Source organism: Phalacrocorax aristotelis, chromosome 16 (assembly GCF_949628215.1).
Source record: "Phalacrocorax aristotelis chromosome 16, bGulAri2.1, whole genome shotgun sequence".
Lineage (NCBI taxonomy): Eukaryota > Metazoa > Chordata > Aves > Suliformes > Phalacrocoracidae > Phalacrocorax > Phalacrocorax aristotelis.
In genome coordinates this window covers 13,045,043-13,062,847 of record NC_134291.1, presented here as the reverse complement: position 1 = coordinate 13,062,847, position 17,805 = coordinate 13,045,043, and the positions used below count along the sequence as shown (strand labels likewise).

The following is a 17,805-nucleotide window of genomic DNA, read 5'->3' as shown; positions in this document are numbered from 1 at the left end:
GTGCCCGGAGGTGGGGTTCACAGCACAGCCCACCTCCCTCCGCGGGGCTCCGCGCCCCTGGCACCCTCCAACCCTCACAGATACCTGCTGGTGACCCACCAGTGATGGGCAGGACACCGTCACCCTCCGTCCTCCCTCCTGGGGGTGTCCCCCGCTGGCTGCCCGCTGTCCTCCTCAGCCCTCGGCGTGCCTTGGTTCCTCCAGGCGCCCGCTCCGCTCCTCTCGCCCTGACCTGTCTGGAGAGGTGCAGAAATGGCGGTCAGTGCCGTTCACCCCAGCGTGGGCCTCGAGGCCCTCGCGGTCCCCGTGCCAGTGCGGATCTGCGCGCCGCTGGACGCGATGCTGGCGCGGCTGCCCGGTGCTTCGCCGCTGCCCTCCCGGCGTGAGCACGGGTGGGTGCCGTGCCAGCCCCGCGCCGTAGGAGCACCCATGCCTGACACCCACGCCGGCAAGGCAGAGTTACCCACAGCGTGGCTTTGCCCTCGCGTGTCTGCGGAGCCCCCTCCGCCGCAGCACCGGGCGGCGCTTGGGGAAACTGAGGCCGGGGCGGGGGGCTCGGGGCAGCCCCGGGACGGGCCCCCCCCCGGCGGCGGAGGGGGTTGGGGTGTGGGGGGGGGGGGTGGGTGGGTTAAATTTTTTATGAATGGGGCCGCCCCGGCTGCCATTGCCGGGCGGCGCGGCGGGTGTCAGCAGCGAGCAGCGGCGGGCGGCGCTCCCCGGTGCGCCCCGCTCCGCTCCCGCCCCGCTCCCGCTCCCGCTCCGCCGCCGATGGCCGCCGGTCGCCGCGCTCCCCCGGAGCCCGGCGGGGGTCCGGTATTACTTCAAGGCATCTTCGGTGCGGGACCGAGCCCGGGCGGTGCCGCCTGCTCGCTGGCCCTGACGGCCCGGGAGCTGCAGGTGCGGCGTCCCGGCGGCTCCCCCGGGGGCTCGGCCGGTGCCGACGCCGCGCTCCGCCTGGCCGACTGCGTGGGCTCCGCCGCCTTCCCCGCCGCCGCCGCCGCCGCCTGCTTCTCCCTCGTGTGCTACCCACGGCGGGGGCCGCGCTGGGGCCCCCCCCGCCCGCCAGCGCCTGGAGCGGACCTTCCGCGTCTGCGGGGGACCCGACGCCGAGGGCAACCTGCGCATCGCCCAGGCGTGGAGCCGCGCCATCCGGGAGCTCTCCGTGCCCGCCGTGCCCACGCAGGACGGTCAGTACCCACCCGCCGCCGCCCCACGCTCCCCCGGGGGGGGGGGGGGGGCAGACGCACGGGACGCCCGGCCCCGCTCCGCTGCGGGGCCCGGCGGAGCGAGCCCCGGGACCGGGAGCCACCCGAGGGCGTGGGGTGTGGGACGCGGAGCCCCCCCAGCTCTCCGCTGCCCGGCCCCACGCGGGACCGCTGTCCCCGAGAGGCGCCGTGGGGACGCGGCCGGCGGCGGGAGCGCTGTGCGGGACCCTGCGGGGTCCCCTTGGATCCCCCCGCCCCGAGCCTAGCGGGGACGGGGACACCCGTGGGCGGCTTCTCTCCCTCCTCCCCTTTCCTCTCTCAGATCGAAGGGGCAGCAGGGACGTGGCCGCACCACGGGGGCCCTTTCCACGCATCTCCCGCCCCACCCCACCCCCCCGAGTCGCTTCGCTCCCATAACTAGCAACGCTCCAAAGGGCAGCGTTAACCAAGGGAAAAAAAGAGTCGGGGGTGGCAGCGCGGGAGGAGGGAGCCGGCCCCCGGCAGGTCCCCCCGAGACCCCCCCGGCACCCAGCCGGGTCCCAGGGCCGGCGTGGTCCCCTCTCCCCCCGGGAGCTGCCGCCGGCGCGAAGGGGAGCTCGGGGGCCGGGGTCCCCGGCTCCTGGCGGCAGGGCAGGGCAGGCGGGCGTCCAGTTGAACATCTGAGCGGAGATTCAATTATATGCACGACTTCATTTATTTAGCTGTCCAGTCGCGCTGATCAGACTTGGAAATTAAGAGGCATGCGGTTAGAGGGATCCTGTCAAATCACATTTAGCCCAGCTCTTCCCTGCTTGGATTTTAAAAATGCAGCTTTTTTACATGACCTGCAGCTACAAAACAACTTTCTGCTGCTCTTCCTAAAGAATAACAGAAAAATAAATAAAAAATCCAGGGGAAAGGGGTGAGGGTGAAACCAGCTCCCTGGCTCTATTTCCAGCCTGAACTCTGGAGCTATAAGTCTCCAAGCATTTTAAAACCCTTGCCCTTTTAGCAGGCAGCGCGAGGGTGCCGGGGCAGGAGCAGCTCGTCGCACAGCACGGGCCTCGGGGGAGCCGGAGGAAGGAGGACGGGAGAAGGCGGTGCGGGATTTTGCAGTTATTTTTCAAGCTGAGGGCCAGCAGGATTTGCAAACCTCCTCCCCCAGTTTGGGACAGAGCTAAAAATGCCTCTCGCCACACCCTGCGCTCGCACGCACCCTCACGTGCCAGCGTCGCGGCGTGTGTGGGACAGATAAGGCCGTGCTGGGAAGCTGCGGGTGAGCCTGTGCTGAGCAATCCTGCCCCCCTGTCCCCGCGGGGAAGGGACCCCGTCCTGGTGTCGTCTCAGCTCCAGCATCCTCTGGGATAAGCCCTGCGGAGAGCTGCAGCGGGGGGTGAAGCTCCCCCCTCCCTATTTCACCCCAAGGGGGGAAAAGAAGTCCCTCAGCAATTAATAACCACAGAGCTGGGGCTGTCCGCGGCGTGTGGGGGAGCGTCCGACCCTGCAGCTGGCCGGGAGGGAGCAAACCACCCCCGGGCTCGTGTCCTGGGGGGGAACTCCAGCCCCTGGCCTGCCGGCAACAGCCACGGCGTCGCGGTGTGCCAGCAGCACTGCTGGCAGCGAGCAGGCCCTGGCCCTGCTGCGAGCCCCCGTTTTGGGGGACCCCCTCGCCGTGCTCATCCCCTCGCCATGCGGAGGTGATGCTGCGGAGAGGGGATGCAGCAGGCACGGCCCAGTCCCTCCCAGCCTCATGCCAGCTGGGTGACCGGACCAGCCCTGTCCCCCGCCAGCCTGGCACACTCCTTCCCTGTGCCCAGAGAGGTTCCCAGGGATGGGGGGACACAACGGAGCAGTTGGGGCTGCTGGCGGCGGAGCTGCGTGTCCCGTGGGGGAGTGTGGGTGGAGGGGGCAGAGCAGAGTTTGTGCACTGGCAGCAGCTGGAGCCCCTTCCTCCTGCTGACTCAGTGTCTGCTCTGCTTGGTGTTTGAGGTTGCAAGTAACCGCGCCGTGCCGGGAACTGGTTGAGCCTTGCCGAGATGCCAGGGGCCGTCCAGCCTTGCGCAAGGGAAAGAGCTGCGGCTAAAACACGTCCCCCCCCCCCCAGCCTGCCATCGCCGCTGCTGGGCTCCCGCTCTGAACCAGCACCCTCCGCTCCTGCCATGGGAGCCTGGGCCGAGCCCGGTGCTGCTGGTGGCACTAGTCCTGCTCTGGGATCACGTCCCCATCCCTGTTCACACCCTGGTCCCAGCAATCTGTCCCTGGTGACGGAGCTGCAGCAGCCCTCTGTGACCTGAGCAGGGCTCACCTTTCCCCCCCCCCCGCCACCAAGGAGCAGGTCCCGGGGGTCCCGGCCGGACCCCGCTGCCCAGCAGAGGCCGGGGCAGCAGCGCGGGGACAGGCAGGAGTTTCAGGCAAGACCCGGCTGCAGCCCTGCGTGTGTCAGGAACGGTGCGGCTGATTGGAAACATTGTGAGTTTAAAAACCACATTTAGGCTTTTTTAAGTGCCTTGTGCTCTCGCTCTGCATCCTCCACGGTGGGGGAGAGAAAAAGAGAGAAAAGCCCCCCCTGTCATCTGCCTCTGACAGCTGGGGCTTGAGCACAAGCCCCCGGTCCTGGGGGCTCGGCTGTGGTTGTCAATAGGGGATTTTAGTGCCGGTAGTGACCGGGGAAGGCTCCGGAGCAGCGGGAGCCGCGCCAGCCCAGCCCTGGGGTTGCTGCCCCTTATCCCTGACCTGAGCTGGGGTGGCCTGTGCTTGTGGTGCTTCGCCACCATCCCTGAGGGCAGCTGGTCCCCTCGTGTCTGGTACCCGCTGATAAGGGGCCGGGGAGAGTGGGGGGCAGCCTGCAGCTTCCCCCGGCCCCGGGCTCAGCCCTGGCTGTCGGGGCTGTCGTGGGTGGGCCTTTGCTGTGGACTCAGTGGCAGGTCCCAAGCAGCCGGCGTGAGTGGGGACAAGGAGGTGGGCCCGGAGGGTGACAGCCTCACCGGGTCAGTCCCAGGGGCAGAAAACCAACCTGAAGGTGCCAAAATCAGCGGAGCTCTGTGTGTTCCCCAGGGCTGGGATGGGCACGGAGATGGGATGCTCCAGGCACGTCTCCCTGCGGGGCAGCTCATGGAGCTCTGCCAACTGGTGGGGAAGCCCCAGCGTGGCTGTGACTGGTGTGATGCTGGGTGTCACCCTGGGGAGGTGGCACCCGTGGGAACCTCCATCGCCCCAGGCTCCCCTCTCCTCACCTCCATCCCTGGTGCGGGCGTCAGGAGGGGCTTTAGCTGTGAAAAGCTGCTGCTGTGTTCAAACAGCTCGAATCAAAGTGTGCAGATGGGGCAGGGGCAGGCAGCTGGCCCCAACCCCCCACCCTGGGTGAGAGGGGGGTTCCCAGCCCGGGGTAGTGCCGGAATCGCTGTCTGCCTTGCTGACTCAGCTCCTGACGGAGCAGCTCTTTCTGCTGAGTCAGCAGGTGCAGCCCCTGTGCTGTCCCACAGAGCCCCTGGACCCAGGCTGGCACCCACCACCTGCCTTGGGGCCAGGTCATGCCTTAGGGGGCCCAGAGCTGGTGGGAACACCTCCCACGACCCCCAAAACTGGCTTCACGCTGCAGGGCTGGGGCTTTCCGGAGGCGTTGCGGGAGCTCAAGGTGCACCACCCTGCTTGTTTTAGGGTTCGGGGCGCCTGAGCAGCACCCAGGGCCCTGCCCTTGAGCATGCTGCCGCTAGCTCGCCCGGGTGCCATCGCATCACTCCTCCTCCCTGCGCCTCCCTCGCATGGCAGCTGCAGCCTGGGCTCACCCCGTCCCCCCTCATTGGGACCACTGGGACTGGGGGGGGGCTGAGGGATGTGAGTCCCTGCCAGGCTTGGAATTACAGCCCAGCCAGGGCCCTCGCCAACAAAACCTGAGCCCCTTGGGGAGCAGGAGACGCAGCAGCGTCCATCTGCCAGCGCAGGTGTCTGAACTGGCCCAGCTCCATCTGGGATGGATGTGGGGAATTGGGACCCCGAGTCCCCCCGGCCCTCACCCACCCTCCTTGGCTCCCTGTGCACTGGGGGTCTGAGCTGTGGGGTTCAGGGGAAACTCACAGCCGAGGGTGCTTAGGGCTGGGTGCCCCTGGGGAGGTTGGGTTTCAAACCTCCCCTTTGCTTCCACCTACCTTTCCTCGGCATGCCCGAAAGCGCAGCCGGAGCACCCCGCGGCCCTGGGATGCACAGGGATGGACGCTCGGTGCTGCAGAGCCCGGGCTCCACTGCGACATCGCCGGGTTGCTGCGGGGCTCTGGCCTGGGCATAAAACATCTCTGCTGATGGCAGGAGAACTGAAATGAGTCCTTACAGGGCCCCGTGTCCCTGTCTGTGCCACCTCCCCTGCTTTCCCAGCAGGGTCCCTCCATCCCTGCTCCCTTCCCGTTGCCTGTGGGTAGGGATGCGCCCTGGGGATCGGGGCAGCTCCCCTTCCTGGGCAGTGTCGTTGCCCCACCACCCTGAGCCCCCTCTCCCCCCGCCCAGGTGACAGCTATGGGGTGCTGCCGCGGCCCTGCCGCGCGCTGGTGCTGCTGAACCCGCAGAGCGGCGCCGGCCGCGCGCTCGAGGACTTCCAGGCGGTGGTGCAGCCCATGCTGGCCGAGGCCGACATCGCCACCACTGTCTTCGTCACCGGTGAGTACACGGGTGGCTCCCTCACCCCCTCCTCCTCCTCCCTGCCCAGGATCCTACCTGGGTGCTGCCACCCCGGGACAGGCTCCTCCGGGGGCCTCGTACCCCCGCATCGCTGCGGCTCTGGCTCCCGCGGGGCTGCTTTGGCCAACACGACGGGTGGGCTCTCACAGGCGGTGGTGGCAAAGGGCACAAGGGGACACGGTTGCGCTCAATACGGTTGACCGCCTCACCCCCTGCGCCCCCACTGGGAGGCCCATGGGGACAGCGGGGCTGGAGTCACCATCTGGGGGTGGCAGCAGGCAGGGCAGAGGGGTGGAGGACAATGCTTGACTCTGCACTTTCCCCTGCAGAGAGACCCCACCACGCGCATGAGAAGGTGCGGGATGAAGACCTGTCGCAGTGGGACACGCTGGTGGTCATGGCCGGGGATGGGCTGCTGTTCGAGGTGAGGGGCACCGCGGGGCATCGCCCTGGGCAGGGTGGGCAGAGCGCCGGGAGAAGAGGGGTGCCTGGGGCAGGAGCCAGGCTTTGAGACACGAAGGCAGGCAGGGAATGGCAAAGGAGAGCTGGCATCTAGCTTGGAGCTAAGCAGGGGAGCCATGGCCTTAGTCCTGCCTGGCTGGGGGCACTGTGGGCTCTGCTCCCCCCAGGCTGGGCAGGCGCCGCTGGGTGCCACAAGCTCCCTCCATCCCTGCAGGTGGTGAACGGGCTCATGGAGCGGCCGGACTGGGAGGACACCATGAAGAAGCCGCTGTGCATCCTGCCGGGGGGCTCTGGGAACGCCCTGGCTGCCTCCATCAACCACTACGCGGGGTGAGTCCGGGCCCCGCGGGGGCACCCGCTGCCGGCACCGCACCGGCCCACACACGCTGGCACCGAGGCGGGGGGATGAGGGAAGCAAAAGGCTGCGCGTGGCTCCAGCCCTGGGGAAGGGTGCTGGGATGCCCAGCACGGGGTGGCCGCCTGGGTCCCCACCTCCCCACACGCTGATGGTGCCCAGCCCCAGCCAGTCCCTGTGAGCACCCCAGCGTCCCCAGCTCCCCCCCACACCCTCTCTCCTCCCCAGGCTCTGAGTCTGGCAAGGCTTTACCCCACAGGAAGCATGCTGGGGCACCGCTGATCCCTCTGCACAGCAGCAGGACGGGGACTGCTCTGGCCTGGCAGCCCCAGCTCAGTTCCCCTTTTGGGAGCTGGTTTATCCTTCCCACCCCCAGCAAAACCTCCCCCAGCGGCTGTCCCTGAGGGACACTGTCACCCAGCTGGGATGTATCCCAGCCACAGCACAGGGGTGAGGGTTGCACGTGGATGCTGGGACAGCAGGAGAGGCCCCGCGCTGGGCCCAGTCCAAACTCACCCTCTCCATCCCTCACAGCAACGATCACGTGGCCAAGAAGAAGCTACTGACGAACTGCACCTTCATCTTGTGCAAGGGGCTGCACACGCAGATGGACCTGGTCTCGCTGAGCACGGCCTCGGGCAAACGCTTCTTCTCCTTCCTTGGCTTCGGCTGGGGCTTCATCTCGGACGTGGACATCGACAGCGAGAAGTACCGCCGGCTGGGCAATGCCCGCTTCACGCTGGGCACCCTCCAGTGCCTGGCCAAGCTGCGGGTGTACCAGGGCCGCCTCTCCTACCTGCCCGCTGTCCCCGAGCAGGGCACCCCCCCTGCGCCCAGAGACCCCCAGAGACCCGTCACCAACGGCCAGGCCAGCCACATCCTGCCGCCGGCGGGGACGGAGGCGGCCGGGGCTCTGCCCGCTGACGCGCTGCTGGCGCCGCTGTGCCAGCCGGTGCCGGCGCACTGGACGGTGGTCCCCGAGGAGGAGTTCGTCACCGTCTACGCCATCTACCAGTCCCACCTGGGCACCAACCTGCTGATGGCACCGGCAGCCCGGCTGCACGACGGCTGCATCCATCTCTTCTACCTGAAGGCCGGCATCAGCCGCGTGGCGCTGCTGAAGCTGTTCCTGGCCATGGCCAGGGGGACCCACCTGGACTTGAACTGTCCCCACCTGCACTATGTCCCCGTCCGGGCTTTCCGCCTGGAGCCGCGGGCGGCCGCGGGCATCATGACAGTGGACGGCGAGGCGCTGGCCTGCGAGCCCGTGCAGGGCCAGATCCACAGCCGCCTCTGCCGCGTCCTCAGCGGCTCCTGAGCAGCTGGGTTCAGCCCCCCGCAGTGCTGAGCTGCCGGCACGGTCCAGCACGAGGGTGGCAGTGTCTTCCTCCCACTCAGGAACCTCCTCCTCCTCCCATAGCAATAGCTCTTGGGGGCTGCGGGCACTCGTCCCCTCGCTTGCCCCCACGCCTAGCTTTACCCCCTTGGGACGGCCACCAGCACTGTCCCAAAAATGAGCCACGAGCCCCATCAGGTACTCTGTGCCGGTGAGACGCCAGCATGTTTTATCCTGGTACGAGGTCCTGGCCCCGGGCGGCTGCGCCGGCACAGCCCCGTCCCCTCCCCGGCTCAGACGCACACGGTGGCACCGCTCGCGCCCCCACCGCGGAGCCAGTGCCACCCCCAGGGATGGTCAGGACCAATATATCGAACAGAAGAAATCGACTTTTTTAAGGATGTTTCTACCCAAAGCTTCCTGTAGAAGCAGAGTTTATTCTTGTGAGAAATGCAATAAATATCTAGCGTTTGCAAAAAAACATCCCCTGGGTTTTAAATCAGAGCTCTCGGCCGCCGGCTGGGCAGGGCTGCGGTGCCGTCACCCCGGGCTGGGCTCACACAGCCCCGCCAGGCGCTGTCAGGGCAGATTTAGCTCAGCACCACAGCCCTTCGCTCCCCAGCGTCCTGCCCGCGCTGCCAGACCACCGTCACCTCGGGGCTGGGACCGGCGCGGAGCGACAGCCCCAGGAGATGCTTCGGAGGCAGGACGTGGGGCAGCGCCGCCGCCAACCTGACTCTGGTACCTCCTTGCCCAGCGCCGCGCTGGGGCTGACTGGGTCCAGAGCGCTCAGCCCCGCAGCGATGGTTTGGGACGTCCTGGGGAAGGTTCAGTGCCTGCGAGCGAGGGCAGGGAAGGGGTCCTGGAAAACATTCAAGGAGAGGGTTGTCGGAGGCGAAGGGTTTGGCTTTCCACAGGGAGCAGGGGCCGTACGGGGAGCTCACGTGTCCCCTTTCCCAGGCAGCCCAGGGCCAGCTGGAGCCCTGCAACAGGTCCCTCGCCGGGGGCTTGCCTGGGGGGTGATTACTGTGCCTGTTTGGTATAAAATTGCAGTAATTAAACCTCATTTACAGTGTTCAAGTACAAAGTAGAAGAGTAAACAATGGTGGCTGTTTGCATTTATTAATCTGCAAACTATGTAATTAGGATTGCAGAGCCAGGAACGAAGAGCACAATTGTTCCTCCCCAACAGCCCCAGTCGCTCACGGGAAGCTGAGCTCATGTTCCCGGGCCAGCAAGGCAGGAGCAGCTGGGAACCACCTCCCAAAATAAAGTTAATTTCCCCTGTGGCATTGGGCCAGGTGTGAAAACAGGCTCAGCGATGCTTCGCTGAACTCTGCGTTGAACAGCCTCTGCGGCCGGCGGAGGCTGCGAGGAGAGCCCAGGGCCGGGGACGCGCTCACGGCTCTTGGCTGCCTCCGCCAAGCGAGACGGGTCACGGGAGCCGAGCCGTTGGGGTTTGCAGGACCTAAAAGAGGCTCCCTGGGGTCTCCTCCAGGCCTCTCCTGGGGACCTGCATTGCTCACGGCAGCAGGCTGGTTGGGATCTCCCTCCTCCTCCCTTTGCCAGGTTCTGCTGCACAAACCTCCTCCTTGACCCCAACTGCTTCCGCAAGCCGTCAGCCAGCGGCTCTTCCAGGGGAGCCCCCCGGCACCTCCCCTGCAGCCCCTCGCTCCTGACACCCAAGCAGCAGCTACCACGCACCCCCTCAAAAGGGCAGATGCTCCCTGGTTTTGAACAACTCCAGCAAAGCCACAAGTCTCAAGCCACTACTGTCTCTGCCCTCTCCTCTGCCTGCACTGGCCCCCTCCGAGCCCCTTCTTGCAGGGCCGGGAGCGCAGCCACAGGGGCAAACGCGCCTCAGCCCGTGGCCCCAGCGGCCCCGCCGCGGCCGCCTTCGCATCTCACCGCACGCTTACCTGTGCGCTGAGGCGAGGGGCTGGCACGGCGGCACCGGGGCAGAGCCATCCCGCGCCCAGGCTGGGGGATCCGCAGAGGGTCCGGCCCCGTCGCCGGGGCACGGCTGCCAGCCGCGGCACGTGTCGGGCTGCGGGGCAGCCCTCGCCAGCTGGGAGCATGGAAAGTAAAGAGCAGCCTGACGGATGTCCTGCGAATCAGGGTTTCGGGGAGCTACGGAGCCGCGGGGGGCAGCCCCTCGCTGCCAGATCCGCCCAGCTCCCTCTGGACTCGCTGCCCTCTCGGCACCGCCGGCTTCAGCCAGTGGGACCCCGTCCAGCGCGGAGCCTGGTGCAGGGATGCGCGCCGGGAGGCGGGGGGAAAGAAAGAGACAACAGTCAGAACTACTCACAGAGGCAAAATTTAATGGCAAGTCATCTTCCCTCCTTTATTACACCTTGGTTAGCCAAACAAAAAAAAAATTCTGCAGGTAAAAAAAGTTTTAATGGTCACACAGCACTTTATACATATATCGTAAGCAACCAAGCATCCACATCTGCACGTGAACGACACACCTCTAAGCATGGCCTCAATAGTCAGGTCTTTTTTTTTTTTTTTTCATTAAATACTGTACAGAATCAAGGCTACAAACTGATTTTATAATGCTTCTTCCCCAACCCCAGCACTTAAAACAGTTACAGGCTGCTCTCATTTGTACATCACACAGTCGTGTAGCCAGTTTTAAGGCTAACAATATGCATCATGCTTTGGCTTTTTTTGGTGTTTTTCTATTATTTTTTTTTAAGGTTTTAGCCTTTTAGATTTTGTTACCCTTAAATATTACATACATACACAAAAAATTACATAGCTGCAGTGTGCTCACCACCAACCTCGTCACCCAGGAGCTTCACATTATCAAAAGCTTTAGAAAATCTGTAAACCTCTGTGCACACTTCTGTCTGGGACAGCCAGCTCCGGAGCACGAGCGATGCCGGGGGTAGCTGCAGCCGGGGAGCAGCGTCCCCTTCCCAAAGGCCAATACACACCTTCGCAGCAGGAAGCCCCAGGAACCTGCGCAAAAGCTCTTGATCAGAGGAAACAGAGATTTCTTGGGCAAAAGGGAGGACGCGCCGGCCGGTCTGAGCAGCTCACACCGGCAGCCTGCCCTCCTCCCCGGGCAGGTCGGCAAAGCAGGGAACCCTGGAGCTCCTCCGTCCCCAGCCGCAGCTCGGCCCTGAAGGGTTTTCTCCCTCCCTCCCTGGCCGGCGGGGCTAAGGACAGAGGAACAGAGAAAGATGGCATCTGTACATCGCCAACTGCAGTTTTGCCTGGTGAGTAAGAGGTTTAATAATTTATGGAACAAGCCTCCCTGCCTGCCTTTCCCCTGCCCTGAAGCAGCAGCCTCACCCCTCTGCCCCAGTCGGCCCTTCAGATTTTGGAGACGCCCCTGCTCCTCGCTCAACGGGATTCATTCATTTAGCACCAGCCACAGGCAGAAAGCGGCCGTGGGTTACACGTGCGGTTCCCACCACCCTGCCTGGGGCTCAAAGCACCGCTCTGTGCCCCCGATTGGGGGCTGCCGCGATGCCGGACCTGCTGCCTGCCAGGTGCCGGAGCAAGGCCAGAGCTGCTGTGCAGGTAACGTGCCTGTAGTCCGGTGCTCAGAGAGCTCTGCGGGCCCAGGGCATTGCTCACAGCTAAGCTCCACTTCTTCCAGAGCGCCAGGAGCAGGACATGCCCTCCGAAATCCCGGCAGCGAGTGGTGACTTTGAACAGCCAGCCCCCCCGGCTCCGGAGCATCACAGGGGCGGCTGGGGGGCGGATTTGGGCCCATGGGTGCAGATCCTGGTGTTTCAAGGAGCAGAAAGCACTGCGCAACCGTGCCGAGATGCGCCTGCTGTTCTCTGATTCCAAATGAGAGGCCAGATCCTGGCCCGGGTGGTGGGGGAGGGAACACAGCCATATTGAGCAAGAGCAAAGGAGAGTTTTGGCTCCATCCTTACTTCTGGTAGAGCCATCTGCTCAGCCCGACTCCTCCCCGGGAAGCCTGGCACCACTGGCTCCCTGTGCCAGCTGGAAGGACCAACGGACTCTCCCTGACAGACTGTGCTCCACACGGATGCTAAGTGGGCGCTTCTCCAATGCCTAAACAGTGGGCAAATGCAGTAATGCGATCTCTCAGCTCCAGGGGGAGGTAAGTGCGTGCACACAGAGAAAGAGGCTTCAGGAAGGTGTCTCAACCAGGCAACACTGCTTCAAAGTGCTCACGGTCACCAGCTCAGACAGCTCTCTGCTGCTGAAGCATGGGCTGATCTTGCCAGCCGTTTCCCAGAGCGGCGCGGCAGCGCTGCAGTTGAGATTAGGGATGGTATGTGCTGTACCCACAACGCTGCCGGCCACAGCGGACCCAGGCCACCACGGGAAACGGCTGGCGAGGGAAGGAATTGATAACAGTCTGCACCGGTGGCTGATGCGCTCCAGCTGCTCTCTGCGTAACAGCACGGGGACGGCCGCAAACTGCTGCTGCTACAACAGGGGCTCATCATGACACGACAGCTCCTTTCCCTTGGGTGACCCTGGCTCAAACAGCTCCAAAATACCCGTCTACAGCCGAACGATGGAGAAGCAGCAGCCGTGCCAGGTTTATCCAGACTAGCTGCTAGATCTACAATACGCCCCAAGATCACTCGCTGCCGCCTGCCCGGGTGAGGCTGAGATTCGAGGGTAGATGTAGTGCTGTGTGACAGCCAGGATGTCTGGGAACGAAAGACACGGATACCTAAGCAAGTAGCAAGGGCAGAACCTTGAATCCATGTATTTCTAGAAGACAGGCATGCATGGTGGGGAAAGGGAAGTTTGCCTTACTCGGGAGAAAAAGAAGTCGGATGGCTAGAATTGCTTCCAGAAAACCGCCTAGAAGTTGCGGAGCAGCGTGCAGAAACCCTGCAGCACCACCAGGGCAGCACCAGCGCTGGCGCAGAGCTCTGGTCCCGCCTGTCAAGTCCTAATTGGAAGAACCGTGTAGCTATCGGTGAACAACTAAGACTAGAGCAACTCCGTACGGTGTAGACAACTTCAATGCAAACACAATCGAATGTCTAAGTACATATAAGCTGGGGCAGACTTTGTAAAACCCATGGTAACACAGAAAAACGAAAGACTGGGAGGGCATTGCCCTTCACTTCCAGAGACTACAGCAATCACTTCTCCTGGCTGGAACCCCACCAGAACAAACTGCTGGGTGTAGCGCTGGGTGGGAAGAGTCCTTGTGTGGAAAGGTGCCCCAAGATGAAAGTGCAGAGGGAACGTGGCTGCAAGACTGCTTCTGTGCAGGTCTCAAATCTTACCATTGCAGGGTCAAACTCGCAAGAGGAGCACGTACACGGGACAGGGGGAAGGAAGAAGGGCTGGGGACAAAGAGTTATTCATGCTTAGACAACCTTTCCTCGGAGGAGCAATCAGGCCTACCACCTTCTTTGGAACAAACCAAGCTGAGGAAGAAAAGCTGGAAGGAGAAGCCAGTTTACTGGTAACAGCGTTTGCCAATTTCCTTTCTGCTGCTTTCCCTTCTCCCCTGCACCTGCCTGTCCCTAACCTGACGGTTTATTTGTCTTCTGTCCACTCTGGGATATTGGCCCCTGCTAAGGCAGCCCGGTACTGCTGCAAGACACCGCGGATGCTTTTAATGAACCCCTTGGACAATGGGAAGAGGGGGAACCCAATATCAGGGTAACCGCTCTTCTCCGGAAGAAAACTCCTGTAGCTCTTTCTCCTTTTCTTTGGCTTCACACTAGGCTGCAAGGCAGAGTCCTGGGCAGCCTTCCCCTCGTCCGTTCGGTCTCTGGCCAGGTCCGCCTCCCTGGCTTGGCCTGTGCTCTCCGAGTCTGAATACTGTGGGAGATCACCAGCGCTGGGCACCAAGGCTGTGAACTCTGACTCGTCCAGCTCCTCCTTTCCATCAAGTGCCGAGTCGGAAAGTTCGGCGGCCGCCCCCTGCTCCGAGCTGCTGCCGTACTCCCCCAGCGACCCCGCATTGTCTCCTGGGCTTTCGGCCAGGGTGCCGCAGGCAGAGAGGAGGGAAGCAGAATCCGCCCCGTTGGCCTGTTCGTGGCTCCGCTCCACCAGCTCGTTCGTCTCCAGCCAGGACTCGATGCGGGACACCAGGCGCCAGCCGTTGCAGCGAAAATGCTCACGGATTTCATGCTCAAAGACTTCCACCGGCCTGCGTAGCAGCTGCATCATGGACTGCACCACCCGGATCAGCGTCATCTCATTGTAGCAGCGACTGTTCTCGTAGCCCTCCTGGAGGCCCCGGTCACTGTCAAAGCCTGCCTCGTTGTAGTAGGGCTCGTTCACTAGGATGAGACCTGCCAAGAGAACGGTGAGACCCTGGGTTAGGGAGGAACTTCACTGTGTATCGCCTCCCGAGGCTGAGACTGCTGGGCCCCGATTCCTGCCAAGGTGGTTGAGGTTCGAGGGTCGCAGCACCGCCTCGCTGAGGCATCACTCCAGCTTCACCTGCAGCAGGCAGCGCAGGGAAGGGACTGCAGCAGGACGCGTTGCAGGGAAGCTGGTAGCAGAGGCCAGGTGGGAGAACAAGGAACCTGCCATACCAGTCCAATGCATCGTGCGAGGGGAGCACTCGTGTGAATGGGTCTGCGGCCTCTGCCAGGGCAGCGGGGATCTTGGACGCTACCGAGAGTGGCATTCGAGACCCTCCACTGGCAAGAACAGTCCTCCACCAGTGTGATGCAGAAGGCACACAACAACAGAGAAGGTCAAAAGGGCAGAAGGGGGAAGGTTTCACAGCTCCTTTCCCTTCTCTCCTAGTAAAAATGCCACAAGCACACCCAAAGCTTGCTTTCTTAAATATTTCTTCCCCTTCCTCCTCTTAATCAGAACAAAGGCCAATCTTCAGTAACAGACTTTGAGCTGGCCACATCCTACCCTACCCAGCACAGTCCCATCTGACAAAGCAGTTCTGAGACAGTGAACACTGACAAGTCACCCATACCAAGCTTTCTCCTGCTTGCTTCTGGTCTAATGCAATTACACGTACGTAGCAATGGCACCACCACTGCCAGGCTGCTGGCAGCCCGCCACAAACTGCATTAGAGCTGGGGGAGGCAAGATCATGAGTCTCTCAAAGCTCAAGGTAGCAGGAGGGGAAGAGGAGGGTTTTCACTAGAACCAAGTTGCTCCAGTAAAACATTTAGTATTTCAATTTCTCAATTTGGATCCTCAGCTTTGTAGAAAAGAAAAGGCTTTTCTCATGGTGGTGTTCCCCCACAGGACAGAGGTGGACTGTGAGACTTCAGAGGAGCAGGAGTCGCCTGCTGACTCAAGGCAGGAGCCCTTGCTCTGTGTCAAAGGTTTCTCAAGTCACATGCCTGGGCTCCCTGCACAGAAAGTTGGCCTTGAGGAAGAGATTTGATTTAGTCTGTCTGCTCTCAAGCTAGATATGGCTGGGCAAAGCCCTATTGCAGGAAGCCCCAGGGCTGGCCTAGTCACACCCTTGATTATTCTCAGCTTTGGAAGGAGCATAAACGCCATCATCATGTGCAAAAACATGCCCAGTGTAGGATGGGTGGGTGACTCAGTAGGGATAAAAAAAGTCCTGAAAATGAAGCCCAGTTTAGCAATTTCAACTAACTGTGGTAACTGGCTGAGGAAACAGCGGTTCACCTTTATGCTCAGAATAACAAGAACCAGCTCTGTGCTTAGCTGCCACAGTGAGAAGGGAAAGCGTTGTGTCAGAGACCTGGGATGCAGCCAAAAATCAAGGATGAAAAAACCTTGCACCTGCTTTGGCTGCTGAACTGGAGCGATAAGGACACTGCTTCGTCCAGCAAGGTGAGAGCAGAAGGCAGCACTAACCCAACTGGGGTGGGAGATCCCAATTGTGTGCCCCCCACAAGCCTGCATCCCCTCCCTCCCTCCGCCTCTTCCCATCCCGCAGGCTCTGCAGACGCATTTACCTTGGATGGAGATGAGTACTTGAAGGAGACTGGATTTACTGGTCCACCTTTCTGTGCCCTGAAATGCACATACAAATGTGTTAAAGAGCTGAAGCACCATCAGTTTGCTCCGTGATGAATTAAGCAAGGCCCTGGTTTCTCTGCATCCCCATCACTAAGGTTCTGTGGCTCCCAGCAGGAACAAGGGACTGACTCAACAAGCACGTGATGTGCTAATGTCCTGCTATACCAGCCCATCTCTGTTACTTTTTGCCAGCACCGCACCCCATCAGGCCAGTCCTGCCTGGAACTCTGTAACCCTGCACAACAGACACGAGTTCCAGCCCCTCCCCAGCCGCCCTGTCGATCTACCTGCCCAAAGTACAGCATTTCCCTGGCACGCTTTCTTCCAAGTCTCCAGCTGGACTTTGTGCCACACATCACGATTTGTCTGCAGTGTGGGAGACAGGGACCCAGACCACAGGAGAACACCTCATGCTGGTGTTGGCACCTCTGCTCTGTCCACCCATGACACAGCCCAGCTGGTCTGACCACAGGCTTCTCAGGAAGGACAAACAAGAGCCAAATACAGTCCCATAAGCAGCCAAACCACACCAGTTACCTGCTCCAGACATCTAAAATGGAGCCCAAAAACCAGAGCTATCCCCAGCTCAAGCACCATCTGAGACCAGAAGCCGCCAGGGACTCTTTGGAACAAGCCACTTCATACCAGGCCAAAGCAGCCTGGCACAACCACTGATCCCCACAGACAGGCAGATGGAAGCATTACCTTGCCTATCCACGTCCCCAGGAGGCTGACACACACTTTGCCATTGTCGTACAGGTTGGGATTCAGTCTCCCGCTGCACTGGGAGAGGTAGCGGAAGAGAGGCGGGACAGCAGGGTAGATGTTGGGGAGCTGGATATCGAAGAGAAAGAGGCCATCTTCATAGGGCGTGCGTGTGGGCCCTTTTATAAGTGCTGAGAAAAGATCCTGTGGAGAGAGGCAGTATAAGCCTGGCACTGCGAAACATCTTACCTTGGCAGGGTTGTGTTTACGTAGAGGGAGAGAGGGGATGTGATTAACTGAGCCCTTGCAAGAGTCAGCTCAAGCAACGCATCTCAGGGCACCTTCCTTCTAGAAGCTGCACTTCCATGGCCTGACAGCAGAGCGGGGCTTCCGAGGGTGGCCGGCAACCCCCAAGCTGCTCACTGGTTACGTCAGCCCCTTGCTGCCTGCCTGCCTGCCTGCCTTTCCTGCTCGCTGGGACAGGCTCAGAGGGCAAAGCACCCACAACAGGCTTCCTGCAACGAGGAACTCCCCGTTGTTTGTCACCCTGACTCGGGGGACGCGAAAGCAGCCGTTTACGGTAATTACAGCCATATTTCACATGCTGCGCACATTCCTGCAGCTCTAATGCAAAGGATTAAGGCTAAGCAGGGAATTCCAGAGAAAGCAATCCGGATGCTGAGCCCAGTACTAACACACAGGTGTTTGAGAGCAGACACTTGCCATTCGATCCTCGAAGGTTTTAACCATGATGCCATCAGGCAGGGAGGTGGCCAGAAGAGCCATCTCTTTCCGCACGGTGCTAAAGAACTTCTTTGCTTCTGGGGGCTGGAACTCCATTTTCTTGAAGGCATGGGTATCTGTGGGGAAGGAGGAGAATGGGATTAAACCCTGCCTTTGGAAACTGCCGCAGGGCCCTTGTGACAGCAAATCTATCCATTCTGTGATTCTGTGTTAAACCTAGAATTTGGAAGAGAACAGCTGACCTGCTTTGGGGCTGAGCGGGAGGCAGCCTAGGGATTATTTGATTTTTCTCACACTGTACAGCAGCCACAGCCTGCATCTCCTGTTCTCATGGTCCCACATATTGTCCCTGTGCCCCACAAGGAGCCTGGTCCCACAGCTGGGACAATGATGCACCACGCAAAGTGATGACC

General features: G+C 61.8%; 2 protein-coding genes across 2 annotated transcripts in view; one reads left to right on the top strand and one right to left on the bottom strand.

The window, feature by feature from the left end:
* The first annotated feature begins 663 nt into the window (after positions 1–663).
* Positions 664–8,479, top strand: SPHK1 (sphingosine kinase 1). Its single transcript, XM_075111232.1, is given in 6 exon segments — positions 664–1,050; positions 1,052–1,187; positions 5,682–5,831; positions 6,182–6,276; positions 6,529–6,644; positions 7,204–8,479. Coding segments are annotated over 6 exon segments (1,563 nt in total). The 5' UTR covers positions 664–768; the 3' UTR covers positions 7,988–8,479.
* Positions 8,480–10,306: 1,827 nt separating this feature from the next.
* The window catches only part of UBE2O (ubiquitin conjugating enzyme E2 O), a 67,156-nt gene continuing 59,657 nt past the window's right edge, over positions 10,307–17,805 (bottom strand). Inside the window, exons 15-18 of the mRNA XM_075111700.1 lie at positions 17,372–17,508; positions 16,649–16,852; positions 15,880–15,937; positions 10,307–14,268 (exon numbers count right to left, since the gene is read on the bottom strand). Coding sequence (XP_074967801.1) covers positions 13,505–14,268; positions 15,880–15,937; positions 16,649–16,852; positions 17,372–17,508 — 1,163 coding nt within the window. The 3' untranslated portion in view covers positions 10,307–13,504. The remainder of the gene's footprint in view (positions 14,269–15,879; positions 15,938–16,648; positions 16,853–17,371; positions 17,509–17,805) is intronic.